The following is a 20,277-nucleotide window of genomic DNA, read 5'->3' as shown; positions in this document are numbered from 1 at the left end:
TTCCTAAGAATTTGCTCATACTTACAAAGGTTAATGTGGGGCTGGCCTTTTGGGGTACAGCCCCTCTCCAAAAAACTTACTGCATAAAGCAGGTATCTGACACAGTTTAATTAGAGATCTAGAAATAGCACTGTAAGCAGTGCTACTTGCAGTAAAGACACAAGGATACTGCCCACTGGCCTTAAATTCAAGCAAAATTATCTTCACTGCCACTTAAAAATGCCTTCTAGAAGATCTCATGAAGCACTCACAGAATTAGACCCAAAGTGTCTTATTATTCATTTGTCACAGATAATGCAAGGTGTGAATAGTGCTCAAGTGGACTCTCGAATCTACAAAAAAATTATACTCAAATGTGAAATGAATTTTATTTTCCAAATTAATGCAAAATTAATACCAATATGCAAAACCTCAGATTCATTTTAAAAAGAAAAGAACCAGGAGAAAAGTGTTCAGCCTGAGAAGAGAATACGAAACCAAGCAATAAAATCAGATCCTAAACTGTAGTTCCATGTATCCAAATGACTAAAGGAAGAGAAAACATTCAATTCAGACTGCAAATTCACAGGAACAAAGAGACCATTACATAAAGGTACAAGGAACAAAGACAATTCTATGGAAACTGATTTCAGACATCACAGAAATATTCTTACCCTGCTTCATTTTTGTTACTTTTAACATTTATACCTTAATCCAGCAAGCTCCTTCTGGTATGATGTGATCTCTTTTTCAGTTTCTGCTTGGAAGGCTTTTGTCTGATGCAATGCCTTCTCCAAATCATCAACCTTGGTCTTCAGTTTTGCTATTTCAACAGCTGCAAGGCTGGCTCCTTCTTTAGCCTAAGTTTAATAAACATGATTAGTGAACTGGACTGAAAATTGCATGGCTGAAATTTTATCACTGCCAGAATCTTCATAACAGAATAGTAGGTTTTTTCTCCATTTGCTCCTCTTTAACAGGATAATTACCTAAACTCCCAAAACTGTAAACATGCCTTCTCTAGTCACACAATGTTTCCTTTGCACTCACATAATTTGCAAAAAAAAAAACTTCAAAATCCAGGATGTCTCTAAGCATTCTCTGCATAAAAAAAATAATTAAATACCAAAGCTAATTTACCAAATTACCAATCTTTCCCTATTGATCTGAGGCACATCCAAATTACTTTTAAAAAGAATCTGACTGATGCTGTTGCAACCAATGAGAAATGAAGCTGTGCCCTGGTTTGTTTCAGAAGTTACCTTCTGATTGCTGAGATCCTGCAGCAATTTGTCTCGGTCATCCTGAAGACTGGCCATAGCTTTGGAAAATGCTTCAAGCTGGTGAACATAACTCCCACACTCAGAGGAGAGCCTCCTAATCTCCATCTCACGACTGACTAAAGTCCCACAGAGAGTTTCAATTCCAGCAGCAATCTGATCAAGTGTAACCTTATCTGCAGCATCAAAACCAGCCTGATTCAGAAGAGAATTTTCCTTGAGAGTACCGATAAGATGTAATTTAAAGCCATCCAAGGCAGCTTGAAGTTCATCTCCTTTCTTCTTTTCTGTCTCAAGTTCAGATGTGTATTTGCTCTGAAGTACCTTTAAGTCCTCTATTATCCTATCCCTATCATGCTGCAGAGCAGTCATTGCTCTCCCAAAGGCCTCATTTTGGGACCTCAGCTCAGTATTTTGAGACTGAACTTCTAAAATCATAGCTGCAAAAGAATCAGGTTCATCTCCATGTTTCAGTGTCAAAAGGGTCTTCCTGCACTCCTCATCTGTACCCTTCACGTTTCTGCCTTTTGACTTCTGGAGCTCTTGAATATTCTTCTGAAGATCTTCCCCATACTGTCCATTGGATACAGATTCTTTTTTCTGAATGCCATCACCACTTAGCAGTTTCCCTCCAGATTCAAACCCAAGTTTCTCTTTGTTTAATGATGCGATCAAGGATTCTAAATCATTTACTTTAGACACCAATTTTTTATTTTCATGTTCCAAAGTGAGAGCAGAATCTTTTTGCAGTTCAGTGGATAGCTGCATTTCTTTTATTTGTTTTTGAAGATCATATTTTTCTTGTTCAAGGCTTTTAATACAATCCAGTTTCTGCTTCAGTAAGTCTTTCAGCTGATGATCTTTCAAAGATAAAACCTGGTTAAGATCTTCCCTGTACTTTATCAGCTGTGCACTTAGCATTGCATTTTCAGAATGAAGATCATCTATCTGATTGAGAAGTCTCCTCAGTTCTTGTTTCAATGCATTATTCTCACTTGCACTGCCAACTAAAAGACTGTCCTGCTGACGTGTGACATCCTGGTGAAGATGTTCCAGCTCTTTGTACTTAGAAAAAAGATCATCCCGATCATTCTGAAGAGATGACATTGATTTTTTAAAGGCTTCTAGTTCACTGGTAATTGCAGCCTTATCTCGACTGGCTTTGTCTGCTTTCACCTGGAGGTTTCTCAGTTCATTTTCCATCCTCTGACAGGACTCCTCAGATTGCTGCCTCTCCATCTGCAAAGACCTTAACTGAAGTTCATATTCTTTGATTTGGTCTCTGTGTTGAGTCTGTATCTGAATCAGATAGTCAGAAATTTCATCACCTTTTGAAGAAATGAGCAAGGAAATTTCTTTGTCTTTATTATTTAGCATGATCTTCATTTGCTCAGAAATAGTAACCTGCTTTTTCAGTTCAGCATTGATTTTTTCCTTCTCAGCTATAAGCTGTTGCAGTTCTTGTTCCTGTCTTGTAAAACTACTTTCCAGAGCTTTTATCTCTCTTCCTGCACTCTTACTACTCTCTATGAGATGATTAAGAGAATTGTTTTCTTTAAGAAGTGTTTGCAAAGTTTCTTCTTTCGACTGAAGAACACTCTCCAATTCTTGCTGCCTGTTAAAAATAATTGTGTTTTCTTCCTTTATTCTGCAGAGCTCTTCATAGCATCGTGTATCAACAGATTTTTGCCTCAAATACAGTTCATCCTTTGTTTCCTCTGCCACAGAATACTTGATATTCAGTTCTTCAATCTGAGTTATTTTCTCTTTCAGTTCCTCTTGTAAAGACATTATTCTTTTATTACTCTCTTCTATCTGTTTCTCTTTATTTTGGATGGCCTCCTTGAACTGCATTTCCCAGGTTTTCATTTCAGTGACTACCCTGTCCCTGTCATCCTGAAGAGAGGACATAGACTTTGTAAAAGCAGCTAATCGTGCCAAAGCTGCATTCAACTCTGCTTGAAGTTTCTTGTTTTGAGAGTCCTTAACACCAATTTCTTCTTGTAAACCATGAATCTCACTAACTGCCCTATTTTTTTCTCTCTCAAGGGCACCGTGTCTTTCCTCTAGGTTCAAAACTTCTCCTTTGTGAACCAATTTTAATTGTTGAAGATTAAATTCCAGTTCTCTCTCATATTTTTTCTTCTGAATTTGTAATTCGTCTTCTTTCTTCTGAAGGTCTTTTCTCCAATTTAGATTCTCACCTGTAAGCCTGTCCACCTCATTCCTTGACTGATCCAACAAGTCCATCAGTGAAGAAAGCTTTGCCTTGAGATGATGGATTTCTTCATTTGATTTTGCAAGCTTTTCTGATGTATTATTTAAGTCCTTTTCAAACTTTTCACTTCTTGACTGTGACAGTTTCACAGATCTTTCCAAATCGAGGATCAGCTCCTGGAACTTTATAGAATCCTTTTGCAAATGGTTGATCTCCTGCTGTTTCTCCTTTAAAAGTTCTTGCAATTCTTTTGTTTTGTTTTTACTTCCATTATTATCTCTCTGAGCACTTTTCACCTTCTCTTCAAACATTTTTACAAGGTGTAGCTGCTGTTCTTCTTTTTCTCTAACCACAATACATTTTTCTGCTTTTAATTCTTCCAGCTGCTGTAATAGCAAGTTATTCTGTACCTGTGCTGACTTCATTCTATCAGTAAGATGATCAATTTTTTTAACATGGTTAAGCAATTCTGTCTCAAGAAATTCTCTCTCATTCTTTACTTTATAAGAGCTTTCTTGCACATTTTCTAATTCTTCCTGTAACAGACATTTATCATCCTCTAAAATCTTAACTTTCTCATTTAGGCTAACAATTTCTTGGGTAAGACTTTTACATTCCATGTCCAGCCTTGTTAAGCAATGATTTTTATGGTCCAAAGATTTTTCAGTTTCTTTCACTTTTTCTGAAATTAAGTTTCTTTCCTGTTCTAGGACAAGCACATCTTGTTCTTTTTCAGAGAGCTTATCCTTTAACACACTAACATCCTTCAGCAATGATTCATTTGCATGTAAGGCATCACTGATTTTAGACTGTGTATCATTCTGGTACACTTCCATTTGAACTTGGAGCTCTCCCAAAGCTGCTTTAGTTACAGTCATGTCACTATGAAGGGTATCATTTTCATGATGAATTTTCTCTAAAGCCTGCTTTAAATTCTCAGAAGTTTGTTTCAGCTGCTCGTTTTCCTCCATTAGTTGATGATTCTGACCAGTGAGCTCATGAAGACGATCCTGATGTTCTTGCATCCTTGCCTCTTGCTCACGGATCTGCCTTTCTGCTTTGCTTTGTAACTCTTCAACTTCCATTTTCTTGGATTCACCCAGTTGTTTCAGTTGATTCTTAATAAGCTCATTTTCATCAAGGAGTCTTTGTAAATGCTTCTCGAGAGCCTCCTTCTCAGATTCTCCTTCCCTGAGTCTTTGAATAGCCTCTTGCTTCTCTTTTCTAGTCAGATCAATAACTTGCCTCATTTCTGCTATTTTACTACTGATATTCTCATAAGCCTGAAGAAGTGATTCATACTCCTGTTTTAATTCACTGTGTTTAGCCTTCCATCCTGTTAATTCAACTGTCTGAGAATCTTTTAAGGTATTTAGTTGGAAAGAAAAGGCCTCTTTTTCCTGAACTATGGTCTCCATGGTGGATTTCAGACTTTCACATGCCGCGGTGAGGTTTTCATTTTCAGTCAAGAGCCTCGCGTTTTCAGACACAAGGCTCTCCTCCTCAGACAATGGAGAAACAGTACTTGACCTTTGTTCTTCTCTGCCAACCTCTAACAAGTGTTCAAGCACACCTGTCTTGTTCATCAGTTCTTCTCTTTCCAACATCAGTTTATCAATCTGGTCCTTCAGAGATTTGTTTTCTTTCAGGGCTTCTTTACGTGATATTAAAGCCGCCTGTAATTTTCTCTGCAGGCGCTCTCTGGACTTCTCTTCTGCTGCAGTTCTTTGCTCTTGTGGTTTGGAATCATTTACATTTGCTGCTTTTGCCACTGGCTCTTCAATCATTTGTGTATGTTTCTGAATTTGACATTCTGTTTCCTCTCTCAGTTTAGTTGTCTGTGAGTAATCAGTAAAAACTTGTACCTTTCCTTGAAGGGAATCACTTTCCAAACAAAACTCTCCCAATTCTTTCTTAGTATCATTTCCTTCCTTGAGCTCTTTGCATGACCCCCCAGGTCTGTTCAGCTCAGGCTTCTCATGCAGCATACAGAGCTCTGCCAGCAGTTTTTCATTTTCCTCACTGAAACGTTTTACCTCCTCTCTCGTATTCATTAATTCCAAATTGGACTTTTCTAAACAACTGACAAGCTTCTCTCTTTCACTCTTCATTTCTTCAAAAGCTGTTTTGTAGTGATGAGCTTCTTCTTGGCTCTCCTTTATAGCTTTGTTTAATAACTCCTTTTCCACATCAAGTTTCTCCTTGAAATCTGCAAGTGAACAACGCAGTGCTTCAATTTCCTCATTCTTTTCTCCAATCTCCTTCTTCACTTCAATTCTCAGTCTCTGTAGTTTCTCCTGGCTCATCTTGTGATCCTCTTCACTTCTTTTAATAAGTGCTTCTTTCTCATTATTCACATGTGCAAGCTCTGTCTTTATGTCCACAGCTTCAGCCTCATACACCTCCAGCTTTTTCTGTAGCTGCTTTATGTCCTCCAACCAGCTGTGCTTATGTTGCTCCTGGTGCTGCTCCTGCTGTCCCAAAGAGTTTAAGTTGACCATTTCTTCTCTTTCATCACCAAATTCAACTGATAATTTTCTCAACTCTTTCTTTAACATTTCTGTTTCCTCCCAAAGCTTTGCATAATTACTTCTTAGTTCTTCTATCTCACTGTCTTTACTTGCCCCTGAAGGGATTGTGTTTCCTGACTCTTCTAAGGACACAAGCTGAATTTTGCTTTCTTGTTTGTCTGATTCCAAATTCCCCAGGTCAACTGCTTCTTCTCCCAGCACTGCCTTAGGTGAAGCCAACTTCTTCCCTAGAGGGTGCTTTTCTAACAGATTCAAGTCAAGCTCTCTACATTTTGTTTGAAGAACTTCCTGGAGTGCTTTATGTTCTTCTTTGAGACTCTCAAAGTGGTTTTTTTGTTCATCAAAATCTGCTGCAAGTTTAGCGTGCTCTTCCCTTTCTTTCTGAATTTTTTTAATATCTTCTTTCCTGAGCAAAAGATCCCTCTCTAAGGCTTCTTTTTCCTTTTTTAATTGGCTCATGACATTAATGTCACTGTTGGGGTCTAGATGTTTCTTCCTGTCCACAGCACTAAAATCAGGCTCTTCTGAACTGGAATTCTTTAACAATTCTTCTTTTAACAATTCTTCTTTCTCCTTAACTTCAGATTTCACCTTTTCAAGAGCTAAAAGTAGCTGAGAACGTTCCACTTCATGTGCCCTTGCTTTTTCATCAAGCACAGATTGCATGTGAGCAAGCATGCAGTCCTTTTCCTCCAAAGACTTTAGATTTTGCTCACATATATTTTGCTTTACAACAATAATATCATTTAGTTCTGCAACAGTGCCCTGAAGTTCCTCTACACAGGAGGTCTTGGAAGACACAACTGCAGTCAAATCACTTATTTTTGCATCTTTTTCTAAAAGTTGTTGCTTCAAAGTTCCAACATGAGACTCAAAATCTTTATTTTGTACTTCCACTTGTTTCAGCTTGTCTGATAACTCATTAACTTTCTTTGACAATTCCTCTGCTTTTTTTTGCTCTTTTTCTATTTCTTCCTGTCCGCTCTTTTCCAGTTTTCCAACTTTCTGCATGAGATCTCTTCTTATTATCAGCGCTGCCTGAAGTTTCTTTTTCAGATTCTCTTTTTCTTTGCCCATTTTCTCAAGACTACACTGCATCTCCTCTTTTTCATTCATTAAATCATTAAACACTGCTTCCCTCCTGCTTAATTTAACCTGACTTTGTTCCAGTTCTTTCTTACACTCCTCAAGTTCCTGCAGTACTCGGTTCAGCTCTCCCACAGAACTATCATGAACAGCTTCAAGATCCTGCAGTTTGGTGTTTAATGTATTTCTCTCTTCAGAAAAATGCAGCATTTCATTAGACAACGACTCCATAATCTGAGTAACAGAAGAGTCCTTTTCTTTCAGTTGCTGGCTCAGACTAGAAATTAAATCATTCTGCTGATTTACTTGGGAAGTTAAGCTGCCAATGAGTTCATCTTTTTTTCCCATTTCTTCAAGAAGACTTGCTACTTTTTTACCATCCACATGCAGTTTTTCTTCGCTGGCTCTTGCCATTTCTTCTGATTTATTTACCTTATCTTGAAGGAATTCAACCTGCTTACTTATTTCTGCAAAAGACTCTTCCTTTTCCTGCAAGAGAGACTGTTGTTCACATAATGTTTCCTTGACTATGACTATTTCTTTTGACAGGCATTCAATTTCAGATTTGTATTTGCCCTCCATTTTTTCAAAATCATTCTGTAACAACTCCTTCTCCTTCTCAAGTGACTGCAGACTTTTTAATTGATTTCTCATGGTGTCTATTTCTTTCTGTTTTTCTAAAAGCAACAGTTGCAATTGTTCCCCTTCTGTTTCTTTGCTCAAAAGAGTGGTTATCAGAGCAGAGAATTTTTCCAGCTGAATTTTACTATGAGTTAGCTGCAGTTCAGAATCTGAAGTCTGAGCCTTTTTTTCTTTACATAAAAGCCTACTATTAAGTAATGGAGATAAGGTTTGAGTTAATTCCTCTTTTATAAGATCCAACTCTTGCTGCAAAGCTCGGATTTTGCTATCCTTTGATTTCATTTCACTTTCTAAGCTCCCCAATTGCTCAGTAAGTAAATTATTTTGTACAGTTGCCCTGTCAAGTTCTGTCACCCATTTGTTTTCTGACTCAAGTAGACTTTGTTCTAGAGTTTCAAATTTAAGTTCCAATTTAGAAAGTTCTTCACCTTTCACACTAACCTGCATCTGTAACTTCTCTTTTTCAGTCTTCATCTGCATTTTAACAGCATCTATCTGCATTCTTGAACAATTCTCACTGGTTTCTAGTTTTTCATTGATTTCTTGGAGCTCTTCCAATTTCTTTTGCAAATTATTTTGCGATTCAGTCAGTTGTGCGTTTTCAGCCATCAGTTTATGAGCATCCTCCTGCAAAAGACATTTTTCTTTCTGTAAACACTCCACCTGGGACTGCAGGCTGCCTGTTAAAAGAGCATTCTCGTGGCAGTCTTGAGATGATTTGGAATTTATGTTGTTCAACTCTGACTTCAAAGATTCTATGCTATCTGCCTGTTCAGTGCACTTCACACGCAGAGACTCCACAGCCAACTCTTTCTGCTGGAGTTCTTCTTCCTGTGTCCTTATTTGGTCCAGAGCTTTTTGGTGTTCATTTTTAAGAGAGTCAAGTTCAACTGTCAAAGAATCAATTTCCTGCTGATTAATATCAAGCTTCTCGTTGTTTTCCTGAAATTCCTTACTAAGTTTGTTCATGGCTGTACTGCTTTGTTCTAATTTTTCTCTGAGTACCTCAATCTCATTAGAGAGAACACCAATGTTGCTGTCTGCCAACTCTATACTGGCATCTTTTTCCTTTAAAGAATTAAGCAGTCCAGCAATAACTTCTTCTTTTTTCCCAAGAGCTGCATTCAACTCAGATCTTAGTTCATGCTGTGCTTCCGTTTTCTCCTGAAGAGATAAAAAGGCATTTTCTTTCTCACTGACTAGTTCTTTAGATTTCTGTAGTTCCTGTGTTAGTTCCTGTACCTGACTTTGGAGCTGAGAAATCAAGTTTGTCTTCTCTTCATCTTTCCCTGTTTTCTCCTTCAGATTTTTGATGAGGATTTTATTTTCCATAAGAGAAGACTCCTTTTCTGACAACGATTGGTCCAACTCCATTATTACATTCTTCTGATTTTCTGTTTCTTTTTGTAAATTCACTCTCATTTCCTCCAGCTCTACCACTTGTTTCTTTAAGACCTCACATTCCTCCTCTTTTTCCTGAAGTTGCATCCTTAAATTCTCACTAGATGTTGAAATATTGTTGATGGTTAATTCTTTTTCTGAAACAAGTACTTTTAATTGTTCTGCTTCAGAGGCTAAAAGCTCCAATTGTTTCTGCTGCAAAACAGAAGATTCCTGTACCTCTGAAAGCTGTACTTTTAAACTGATGGATTCATCTAATTTTTGTTTTAAAGATTCATCCTTCTGTATAATTGAATCATTCAACTGGGATGATTTTTCTGTAGCATTTTTAAGCTGATACTGAAGGTCAGAAATAACCTCCATATTCTCAGACAGTTGAACCCTAAGTACATCAGATTCTTCAGATTTATCTTTTAATAACTTTAATTCTTGTGCTTGTCTCTTAAATTCATTTTCTTTTTCCTGCACTGCATGTCTAAGCTGGTTGGTTTCAAAACCAAGGGTTTGTATTTGGTTTTGCAGATCTGAAATGATTTGCATATATTGCCCTTCTCCTGCCACTTTGCTATCTTTCATTTGCTGAATCAAAGCCTCCTTTTCAGCCAGGAGTGTTTCTTTTTCTTTAAGAACAGTTTTAAAGCTTTCTTTTTCAAGCAACAGGCCATCAATTTGGTCCTTCAGAGCTAAAATATTATGACCTTGTTGGGACAAGTGTGAAGTTAAAGCAGCTACTTCATCTGATTTTTTCATTACTGTAACATTAAATGTTTCAATCTCTGCTTTCAATTTTTCATTCTCTAGAGCTGCTGTATGTGCTTGTTGCCTTGCAGAAGTAACTTCAGACTGTTGCTGTACCAACTGTGACTGAAGAACTTCACATTCACGTGATTTCTCACTCAATAGGCTTGAAAAGTCCTGCTTTTCAAGCTTAAGCACATCTACTTCTTTGCTCAGTAGCTGTAGCTGATTATTTAATGTTGTGCTTTCTTCCATTTTTTCAGAAAGTTGCCTATGAAACTTTTCAAGTTGTGAACCCTGAGTTTTTACAGTCAGGTCTCTTTCTTCTACCAATTCAGATAGCTTTGTTTTTTCATCTTTCAGTTTTTTAATTTCATCCTGCAGCTCCACATTACAAGATCTGCTCTCTTCCATTTCCTTACGCAAGGAATCATTTTGAAAATTTTTCTCTTCTAGAGACCTGTTTGCAGCTTCAAAATCCAAATTTATGCTTTGAATTTGTTCCTGCAATAGTAAATTCTTTTCATTACTGTGGCTGAGCTCCTGCATTAGGCTACTGCATTCAGATAACTTAGCATTTAACATTTCTTCTTTCTTTATTTCTTTGTCTCTAGCATCCTTCAGCTGAATGAGAAGTGATTGCATTTGTTCCTGCAACTGTTGTGTCTGCTCCTTGCTTTCAGACAACTGATCAGCTAGCACATTACACTCCTTTGTTTTCTCTTGCAGCTGTTCTGCAACAGATTTTTCTTGTTGCTTGGCAAGTACAGAAAGTTGTTCAATTTCTTTTGCCAGATTGTTTTTATCACTATTTAGTACTGAAAGGGTTTTTTCATACTCAGCAGTGCTAACTGATAACTTATTCTCTACTTCTGCCACAGCCTGGATTTTCTTTAACAATTCAGTTTCTTTTGCATCCAGGAGTTTCAACAAATTCTCATTTTCATTTGTCAGCTCTTGCTTCTCCTTTTCTACCAGTTCTATGCTTTTTTTCAGATATTCATTTGCTTTTATTTCCTCTGCCAATTTTTCTTCTTTCCCTTCTAGATCTGCCTGCAATCTCTTATTAGCTGAAACTTTTTCCTCTGTCTCTATTTCCATCTTGCTCATTTGTTTATGTATTTCATTTAATTGGTCATTAAGGTCTTTGCAACATGTCTCTTTGGCTTTCAGCTCTTCAGTTAATCTAAGCTCAGTCTCTTCATTTTGCTGCTCCAAAACTCTAACCTTCTGCTCTAATGAAGTAATGAACTCTTGCTTCTCATGTAGTTCTTTTTTAACTGTTTCCTGGTGTTCAGTATGTTCTATAAGCTTCCTAGATAACTCAGCCAATTCTTCATCTTTTTTTGCATTTTCCAAAACCAGTTTGTTGTATGAATCTTTAATTGATTTTAACTCATTTTCAAGTGTTTGTACTTCACCCTCTTTCTCTTTAAGCAAATCGTTCCGTTTTTCCTTTAGAGTGTTGTTTTCCTCAAGCTGAGATTTCAAATATTCAGTTTCTTTTCTATGTTTATCCTCCACTTCTTGTAGCTTTTCAGATGATTTACTAATTTGCTCTTTCAGCAATGTAATCTGTGATTCACACTCCACAAGTTTATTATGGTAGGCAACACTGCTGGCTTGGATTTCAGAACGGAGATCTTTAATTGTAATGCTGCTCTCACTGCTTTGTCTGATTAATTCCTCATTTTCTTTGGTTTTAGCTTCATTCTCAACTCGAATCCTTTCTAGTTCTAACCTCATTGTATTACTCTCCTCAGAAAGAACAGCTATCTTCAAGCTTGCATCTCTTACATCAGCTGTTTGTACTTCTTTCAATAAATGAGTTTCTCTTTCAGCCTTTGATAAAGCCTCTTCCATCCCTCGTATTTCTTCCTCTTTGCATTGCACTTGATGCTTCAGGATGATAACCTGCTCAGAATATTCTGTCATATTCAAGGACAGGGCAGACATCTCCCTGTCTTTTTCTGCCAGTGCATCTTTAAGATTATCAATTTCTCTTTCACATTTCTGGAGATCTTGAATAAGTTGAGATCTCTCCTCTAAGTGGCTGGTATTCAATTTGTCAAGTTCTTCATTTGTCTGGTCCAGATCCATTTGTATGGACTCTACCACGCCATCTTGTTTCAAAGTCTAAACATCAAGAAAATAATGTTACAAGAATCATTTAAACATACTTTAGAGACTGAATGGTAGTTACACACTACATGAAAAACAAGTGCCTAAGATAATCAATCTGTACCCAACTGAACAGTCACAAGAAAGCCAGGTTATTCTTCCATACAGAAAGTTTAGTGTATGATATTTTTACCAACTAATGCTGCTGTTTTGATGATATTTAAATGGATCGTGTCACAAGTACACTTAATGTCTTCTCTTGATTTTAACTTTGACTTTTACCTTTTCTTTCAGCATTGCAACTTTTTCTGTTAGATCACTGATGAGTGTTTTCTGCTCGGTGTTCTCCACTTCATAAATGCTGCATTTCTTTAAGGCTTCATTCAGCTTAATATTAAAAAATAAAAGTCAGTGTGACAGAAATGCATAGAATTAGATTAAATGGTAATGTTAGAACTATAATACTGAGTTTACACAACAAGGGAGTTTCTACTTTGAAATTAATAAACAAGGATAACTTATCACCACAGTAAAACTATACTTTCATGGAAATCTCTGTGTTGGGTCTAAGTAATCCTTACGACTAATTTAATGACAAAAAATCATATGAGGTGAACAAAACTGTAAAGAATGAGACCAAAAACCTTCAGATGGGGAAATCAAGAATATTTCTGCAGGGAAACAAGAAGCTAGAGCTAATGCTCATCCCTTCTATCAAATTAAATACCATTTAACAATTACTTTAACTTACTCTTTGGTCAGTGTGCACAAGCTTTTCACCGAGCTCCTTGTTGAGCAGATCCTTCTCTTGAAGCAGTTTCCTCAAAGTTTCAAGTTGTTCAAGTTTTTCTGTCATGCTCAACAGTTTTTGTTCTCTTTCTCCGAGTGAAGTTTCAAGGAAGTTATTTCTGTCACTTAGTCTAAGAAGGAAATACACACTTCAGTAAAACAGACATACATAGGAATATAAACTCGTAGATATTTTGAAAAAAAGAAAGTTTAGTTTAAGCTTTCTAGACTTCACAGTCCCAAACTACATTCCTAAAGTAACAATTATATTTACACTTTTCATTTAAACTTCCAAGTATAAAAAGAACAAACACACACAGAAAACAACAAACTATTTTTCTAGTTTTCTAAGAGATTATACTTCTCACTAGAAGTTTAAGCTTATAGAAAAGAAAATTCATCTTATAGAGAGTTGTAAAGAGCCTTTAATTTACCCCTTAAGTTGCTCATTCAAGCCAGAGATCAGAATTTGGTTCTTTTCTGCATCTCTCATTTGTTGGGTGCGTAGCTGGGCCAGTTGAGTTTGCAAACGGTCGTTTTCATTCTGCAACAAAACAGTAACAAAAAAGGATTATCACACACAAACACCAAGAATAACAAAAGATAACTGGAGTCATGAAAACCTGACTCTTGAGGAGATTTACATCCTATGCAGTAACAGAGATTGTTGTTCTAACATCTTAGGAGATACCAGTGAAAAATACAACACAAATATCAGAAGTTTGGATGTGGTATTAGTTCAGACAGGTGCAACCCACCTTTCAGAAACACTTCCTTCAGCATTGTCGTGATAGCATGAACTCAAGGGTGATTGCTGTGTACTCAAAACACACACACACACACACACACACAAACATATATATATATACTGTGTTAAGGCAGCTTACTTATCTTAACAGGGGAAGCTACTGCTTTAAAAAAATAGTTTCTTCATGGTTTGCACACTGTACCAAACAATCTTTTTATTTGTCTTTTTTTTTCAGGTTTAAGGAATACAAAAACCTGCATTTGGGGGATTGTGGAGAAAAGAAAAAGGAAGCAAGCTTCATTCACACAGATATTTTTTTGTGTTTCAAACACAGTACAAACCTCCTACTCTAGCCAGATCCACTGCACCAATTCAAAAATAAAACCACTAAAAACACCACCTGACAACAGCAACCAAAAAACAAAAGCAAAACACATACCCAGAATCAACAGCAAATAGGACAAACATGGCAAACTTGTCACCTCTTATGAAAATAAGCTAGCACTTGGGAGGAGGCAGAACACACCTGCACCGCCCTCAACAGCTGCCCTTCTTCCTCTACACCAAACGTTACCTGTATTGAAAGGCTTTGTTACAAGAATCTCAAATAATAATTAATATAAGGTTGTCTTTAAGCTTGAAAGTATTAATTCTTTTATATATGTGCAATTTAACAATTAAAGAACTATGAGTAATGCACCAAGTCTGAAGGAGTAAGAGCTGAGTTGTATGATTTGATGAAAGTAAGGCTAACACATTATCAAAGAGAGTAACTTGACAATCTGGAAAGATCAAAAATCACTTTTCTGATAAATACTTAATGTTACTTTTTGTGCCGTCAGTGAATAATTTTACACTAAGTTTATATCAAGTTAATATCTGGGAGTTAGACTGTGTATATAAACAGATTTTTTTTTATATTTACACTATTTCTCTTATAAGTGCACGTGTGTATATTTAGAAAAATATACACACACATTTATAGAAAATTATCTTGAAGAATGTATGAAAAGGGAGACTTTTGCCAGTAGCAAAAAAATCTAATTATGGACCTTCTGACCAAGGTCCCCTATTAAGAATAATGAAAATCACACTGCCTTTTACTATGTTTCTAAAACATATAACAAAGCTACTTCCAAACAATTTTCTCCATGTGCTGAACAGAAGCTACAGGCTTCAACTTCAGAGAATAAAAGAGTACAGGTATACCAACCGTAATTTTGAAGTATAAAGTAGACTTTAGACATCTTTGCTGGCTGCAAATTGACATTTTTGTCTTACTGCAGGTAGTGATTTTAAGAATATAAACAGAAAATAAAATTATTCTCTTGTATCAGATTTTATACAACTACAAAAGCTCACCTGAAGAGCCTCCATTCTACTTTGAAGCTGTACTCTATCTTCCAAATCCTGACAACGCTCTTCAAGACAAAGAATTTGTTCCTGCAGTTGATTTCTTTCCAATTCCAGTTCTTCAACCACACTTCGTAAACCTACTTAAGTCAAAGAAGGAAAATTATCTCAAGAAGGGCCTGCTAAAATTCCTCAAGTTTAGAAATGCTTTCAGCTTTTCAGCCATGCTTCTCACCAGTGTTGGGCCAAACCAGATCTCAACCATTTCAAGTGGAAATTGGCTCGGCAATTTCCAAAAATAAAGATGGCAAAAGTACCCTTAACTGTTGAAAAAACAAAATAAAGAACTCTTGAGAACCTGGCAAAAATATTCTAAGCAATGCTGTGGCTCAATCAATAGTGTGGCTCATATTAATTCAATCACAAGTTAATCGTGTACTTGAAGGATCAGATTTTAGAGCAATTATTAATAAACAAAGTAAATGAGTTTCCATCTAAGTTTCTGTTTTAACAGTGAGGGTATTTGCAGCCTTTACCATAGATATGAAAATATTTGTATTAAAAACTAAAAATAAAAATAAAAATGTGATGTTTAAATTAAAAGCGTATAGCAATGGAATGCAATTCTGGTTTGCAACATAACAGTTACATAGCCTGAAAACACATCCAGGGGAACAAGACTCAGAACTTTAAAAGTACACAATCTTGCCACATAGGATACTTCATGGGCACAAAATTTCAGCCAGTTCCAGTGCTCAGTCACATTTATATTCTACTTCTGAACCAAAACTAGGCAGTTCATCCAGCACGCACATGCTTTAAAATAAAAAGGCAGAAAACGCAAGCCAAAAAACTTCAACAAAGATTAGAACACCACAAATGGGCTGTTAGTTGAATTTGAAAACAAAAATAGACACAAAATACAGATGCTGTGCATGCTTTAATAAACTGTCTAGTCGCTATCACACCTGCATTGGGTGAAGTGTACTCTGGCCACCAACCTCCCATATTTTCTCCTTCTGCTGAATCAGTACTGTCCAAGGTGACATTCAATTCCTGAAAGCATTGTTTTCTATCAAAGTTGTATTCTTCCTAAGCACAAACATGAGAATGAAGTTTAAATTAAAGACAAAAAGCAGCAAGGGTATATATTCTGTTATTAAAAGCTTTGTTTCAATTCAAAGTCCTATCATTCAGCAAGTGATTCAGGTGACTCAATGTAAATATGTGGGATCTCTGTGGACACCAGAGTCACCTGCCCAGTTTCCACTTGTTATTTCCAGAAAAGCCAAGAGTCTCACAGGTTTTGGATGATACCTGCCAGGACTCTGAAGACACCCTCAGGCATCTAGAAGGCCAACAGCTAACTGTGTCTGGCTACCTTAATTGGTCACCTGATTTCTACAGTTCAGCAGGGTAAAGTATCAGAGGAAACTAAACATAAAATTACTCTTCCAATGCCATCTTAATTCTTTTTACAAAAGACCATCAGTTCTTTGTACAAGTTACAGCACCAGCTACCTAGAAGCACACCTGAATGAACTGGCACTACTTTCTGATTACAAAAAAAAAGCTCCACTGACCAAGAGATTTGTAAAGACTGTATCTAAACCAAAAATGGCCTTAACATACAAAGCATGCACAAGCTTCAAGCATGTGAATGACTCCAGAGGGAAATAACAATTTTCAATTTCATTATTTTTCAATGTAAAATTAAGCAGACTCATTACTCAAGGAACAGAGGCATGATGCCACTGGTATGTCTCATTTTCTGGCTACAGAAACAATCAGTAAATTTACCAAGTTTTCAGTTACAAAACCAAGTTCTTAAGCATCACCTAAATAATAGTACTTGCCATATTTTTATTAACATACAGGTAAAAATAAACTCTTCTCTTTTAACCCACCTGTAGCTTCCTGCTGGTCTGATTGCTTTTTCTTCTTGCCTGCTGCAGCCTGCCCATTTCTTGAACTGTGGTCAGTTCCTCCTCCAGCTCCTGTTGCCCTGAGACCATGGCTGGATCAGAGCAGCCAGGAAAGAACCAGTCATCCTCAATCAGTTTTGTGCCACAGGAGAGCAATTACATTTATATCAGACACTGCTACATGTAAAGAGACCAGGGACAGACTGAAGTCCTTATCAATGACTGACAGGAACAAGATTTAAGAAGCAATCCACTGCATTCACTTTGTGACTTCTCTGCAACATTATTATGTAGAACATAAGAATAAAGTCTGTATCTCTCTAAGAAGAAGCAAACTAATGTCTAACTTTACTTCCTCATCAGCTCTAAATGAAGACTTTATAGAGGAGACTGGAAAGGGTGAGGTTAAGTCAATAATGAAAAAGAGGAAAAAAAAAAATCTGTGCCAGCCAATTAAAATGCCAAATTACATCTTTGGTAATTTCCATTTACCAGGTTAAAATACACCTAATTTGTATGAGAAAGGCATCAGCTGAGACAGCTGTAGTTTTTATAGCATGAACAATCACATTCATTTTTCTGGAAATGACATGTGTCCCTTTGACTTTAATTTCAGTATGAGCTACATAGCCAGATAATTCAAGGAAGTCACAGGCACACATTACACTGCAAACTGGCATCAAACCATCTCATAAATTAATAATACCATTCTAGTTTAGACAAATACAGAATCACTTGTAAATAAACACACTGAATAAACTAAGAATATGAAAGTTTAGGGATGGATCCTGTTCACTGTTAGAAATTATTTTTCCTTTAAAGTACATTCCCATCTGTTTTGTGATACAACAAAACATGTTTGGGGTAGCAGAGTAGGAAACAGACATTTCATGCAAAGCAGACAGAACAGCCAGTGAAAAGACATGAAAGTAAAGGTGGCTCCATACTTCAAGTGAAAATTAGATTAATTAGATAATCACAAATTTAGTTTTCAATTTAATCACATCAATCCCCAGTTGTCCTCACAGCATGCAAAATTCAGAGAACTTATGTTGATGCATCTGTGAGGTAAGGACCAGAAACTATAATGAGATTCAGCCCTGCTGGGAACACTCAGCTTTCACCTGAGTTGTCCAAGGATTATTTATATTACACATTTCATTAAAACACAAATCTGTAACATTTACTAGATTTAAGTTCTTCCTGTAATAATTCCAAATTCCAAATTATAAATATGGAGTCAGCTGGGTAAAAATTATGATAGATAAAAATTATAACATAAATATGTTTAAGTAAAACTAGGTAAAAATTATAAATATGGAGTCAGCTGTTACTACAAAGAAAAATGAAGATGATTTGGTTAATAAAAACAGAGAAAGAGGTATTGCAAGGTAGAAAAAAAACCAAAGTTTAAACCAGCATTTGTTACATGTATTGCTAGAACCACATACCATCAATGGCAAATCTTCTAAGGTACTGCTGGTGATTTCCTCAGAAGAAGCAACACCAAGAAACCAGCAACAGTACATTACAAGTTGCCATTGCTGCAGGAACCTGCATGCACAAAACTGATGGGAAACCATGTTCTCCCTGGCTGACCTAATCACAGTGTAGGGTAGGAGTGGAGGGGGAAGGGACGCTGAGTGCTCACCAGGTGTAACGGCAGGAAAAAAAGAAACAGAAAGGTCATGCTTATCCCAAGGGGAAAAAATGCAAAATTAAACACAGACTGCTGCAGATGAAATTTTGCAATTGTTACTAATATTCCATGTGGATCTGTAGTTACCACAGAGGAGAAAACAGGTAGTTTTAATGAAGGGAATATTGTTCTCCTTCAATTTCAAAGCATTATATGTGTAACTCGCTCAAAAAGAAGAGATGTGATCCTTAAAATATTCCTGTGTTTTCATACTGAACTTCCAAACTGGTAAATGAAAAATGACTCAATCACAGATTAAAGACAGAAGGCTCAAATTAACTAACTGAATTATTTATGATGGTAGATCATGCACATTAAAATTTGCCATCAATTCCCAAATAGGTAACTAACAGGACAAAAATTACAATCTAGTACTAGGAGGCACAGAAAAAAAAAAAGCAGTAAAAACTACCTGAAATTTAACCAGACTTACATAAGTTTTAGTCAGAGGCTGCTTCATTGTTTCATTAAGAATTTAGAAAACTATAAAACCTGAGATTACTTGAAATGTTGGGTTTTTGTAGGTAATTTAGTATTTTTAACTAACTCCACTGATTTCCAGTTAACGTTACCCAGCTGACCTATACAACTGACACTAACAAATTAATGAATATTCTTAGAAGTTTCTCATTAATTATATTTAAAGAGAAACTCTCTCTCAGGTACATTTTACTAAGCAGCACATTCATTCATCAAATTCTAACCAATACTATAGTTCCCCACACCTTCACTCTGTTCTATGGAGGCAACTTCAAGTGGTGAACTTTCTGTTCATTGATAATTAACAGGCAGATAATAAGCTTTTCAAAGGAAATTCAAGCAGTATCACAGAGCAGCAACTCAGATGGCAAACAGAATGAGCACAACTACTCATCAAATTGATACCAAAAAGCCAAATGTATGAGGAACAGGTTCACAGAAATATGAAAACGTAGAAATTGCAAATTTAAGCAATTTCACTGGCTCAACAAATCTTTTGACTACAGAAATGAGTCATGGTGGTGTGCAATCAAACACATGTATCATGTACAACTCTGATAATTTTATCTTAAATAAGACAATTTACCTTCTCTCTCCTCCTCAATCTGAGCCATTCTCAAGGCCATAGCAGATTTCTCTTCTCTGACTTGATCATGAGACTCCTCTGACTCTTGCACATTTTCTTGCCATTCCAAGAGCTGACTCTGCAATTCATCCACACTACCTGATTCACTGGCCTAACAAGAGAAATTGTACATTAAAATATATTTATTTTAATCCCACTGCAAAGAGAAGTAACATTTTTTTTAAGTTGTCAAACAATTCACAGAGAAAACAATCCACTGTAATTCACCACTATGTAATGAAAACTTTCAGTATGTTACTTAAAAGCCTCACCACTTCATAAAATAGAAGTGCTGCTCCCAATTACATTTTTAACCTGAAACATTTTAAAGGAAATATGGCTTTTTAACCAAAATACATTTTCATCTTAGCAAATATCAAAGTAAAACTATATTCCTGTCTTCATGTGGCATAACAAATCTCTTTTCTGTCAACAGAATAAAAATGTTTCTGCCTTTTCAACAAAAGAAAAGAACTTTTTAACAAATTTGGAAAAAACAAATTCTGCTAAAAATGGAATTAACTGTTTCAAACTGGCTCTGCTGCTAGGGCTGCACAAAGTAGCTGTGATTGATGTGTACAGTTAATCCATTTAAAGCCCTTTAGCAGTGCTTTCTGTGTCCTGTCACTTTCTTATCCAGACATGTACATTTGTCAAGGTTA

General features: G+C 36.3%; 1 protein-coding gene across 4 annotated transcripts in view; it reads right to left on the bottom strand.

Annotated features, from left to right (window-relative positions):
- LOC139804686 (golgin subfamily B member 1-like) overlaps positions 1–20,277 on the bottom strand; it is a 39,999-nt gene that overhangs the window by 7,619 nt on the left and 12,103 nt on the right. For 3 of the 4 annotated variants that reach the window (XM_071762161.1, XM_071762162.1, XM_071762163.1), the window contains 9 exons: positions 19,577–19,727; positions 16,794–16,903; positions 15,855–15,978; positions 14,896–15,026; positions 13,220–13,329; positions 12,748–12,916; positions 12,279–12,383; positions 1,242–12,011; positions 688–839 (listed from right to left, as the gene is read on the bottom strand). In XM_071762161.1, coding sequence (XP_071618262.1) covers positions 688–839; positions 1,242–12,011; positions 12,279–12,383; positions 12,748–12,916; positions 13,220–13,329; positions 14,896–15,026; positions 15,855–15,978; positions 16,794–16,903; positions 19,577–19,727 — 11,822 coding nt within the window. The remainder of the gene's footprint in view (positions 1–687; positions 840–1,241; positions 12,012–12,278; positions 12,384–12,747; positions 12,917–13,219; positions 13,330–14,895; positions 15,027–15,854; positions 15,979–16,793; positions 16,904–19,576; positions 19,728–20,277) is intronic. The other variant, XM_071762164.1, reaches the window with a different exon arrangement.

This window comes from Heliangelus exortis, chromosome 18 (assembly GCF_036169615.1).
Source record: "Heliangelus exortis chromosome 18, bHelExo1.hap1, whole genome shotgun sequence".
Lineage (NCBI taxonomy): Eukaryota > Metazoa > Chordata > Aves > Apodiformes > Trochilidae > Heliangelus > Heliangelus exortis.
This window is presented reverse-complemented; position numbering and strand designations above follow the sequence as displayed.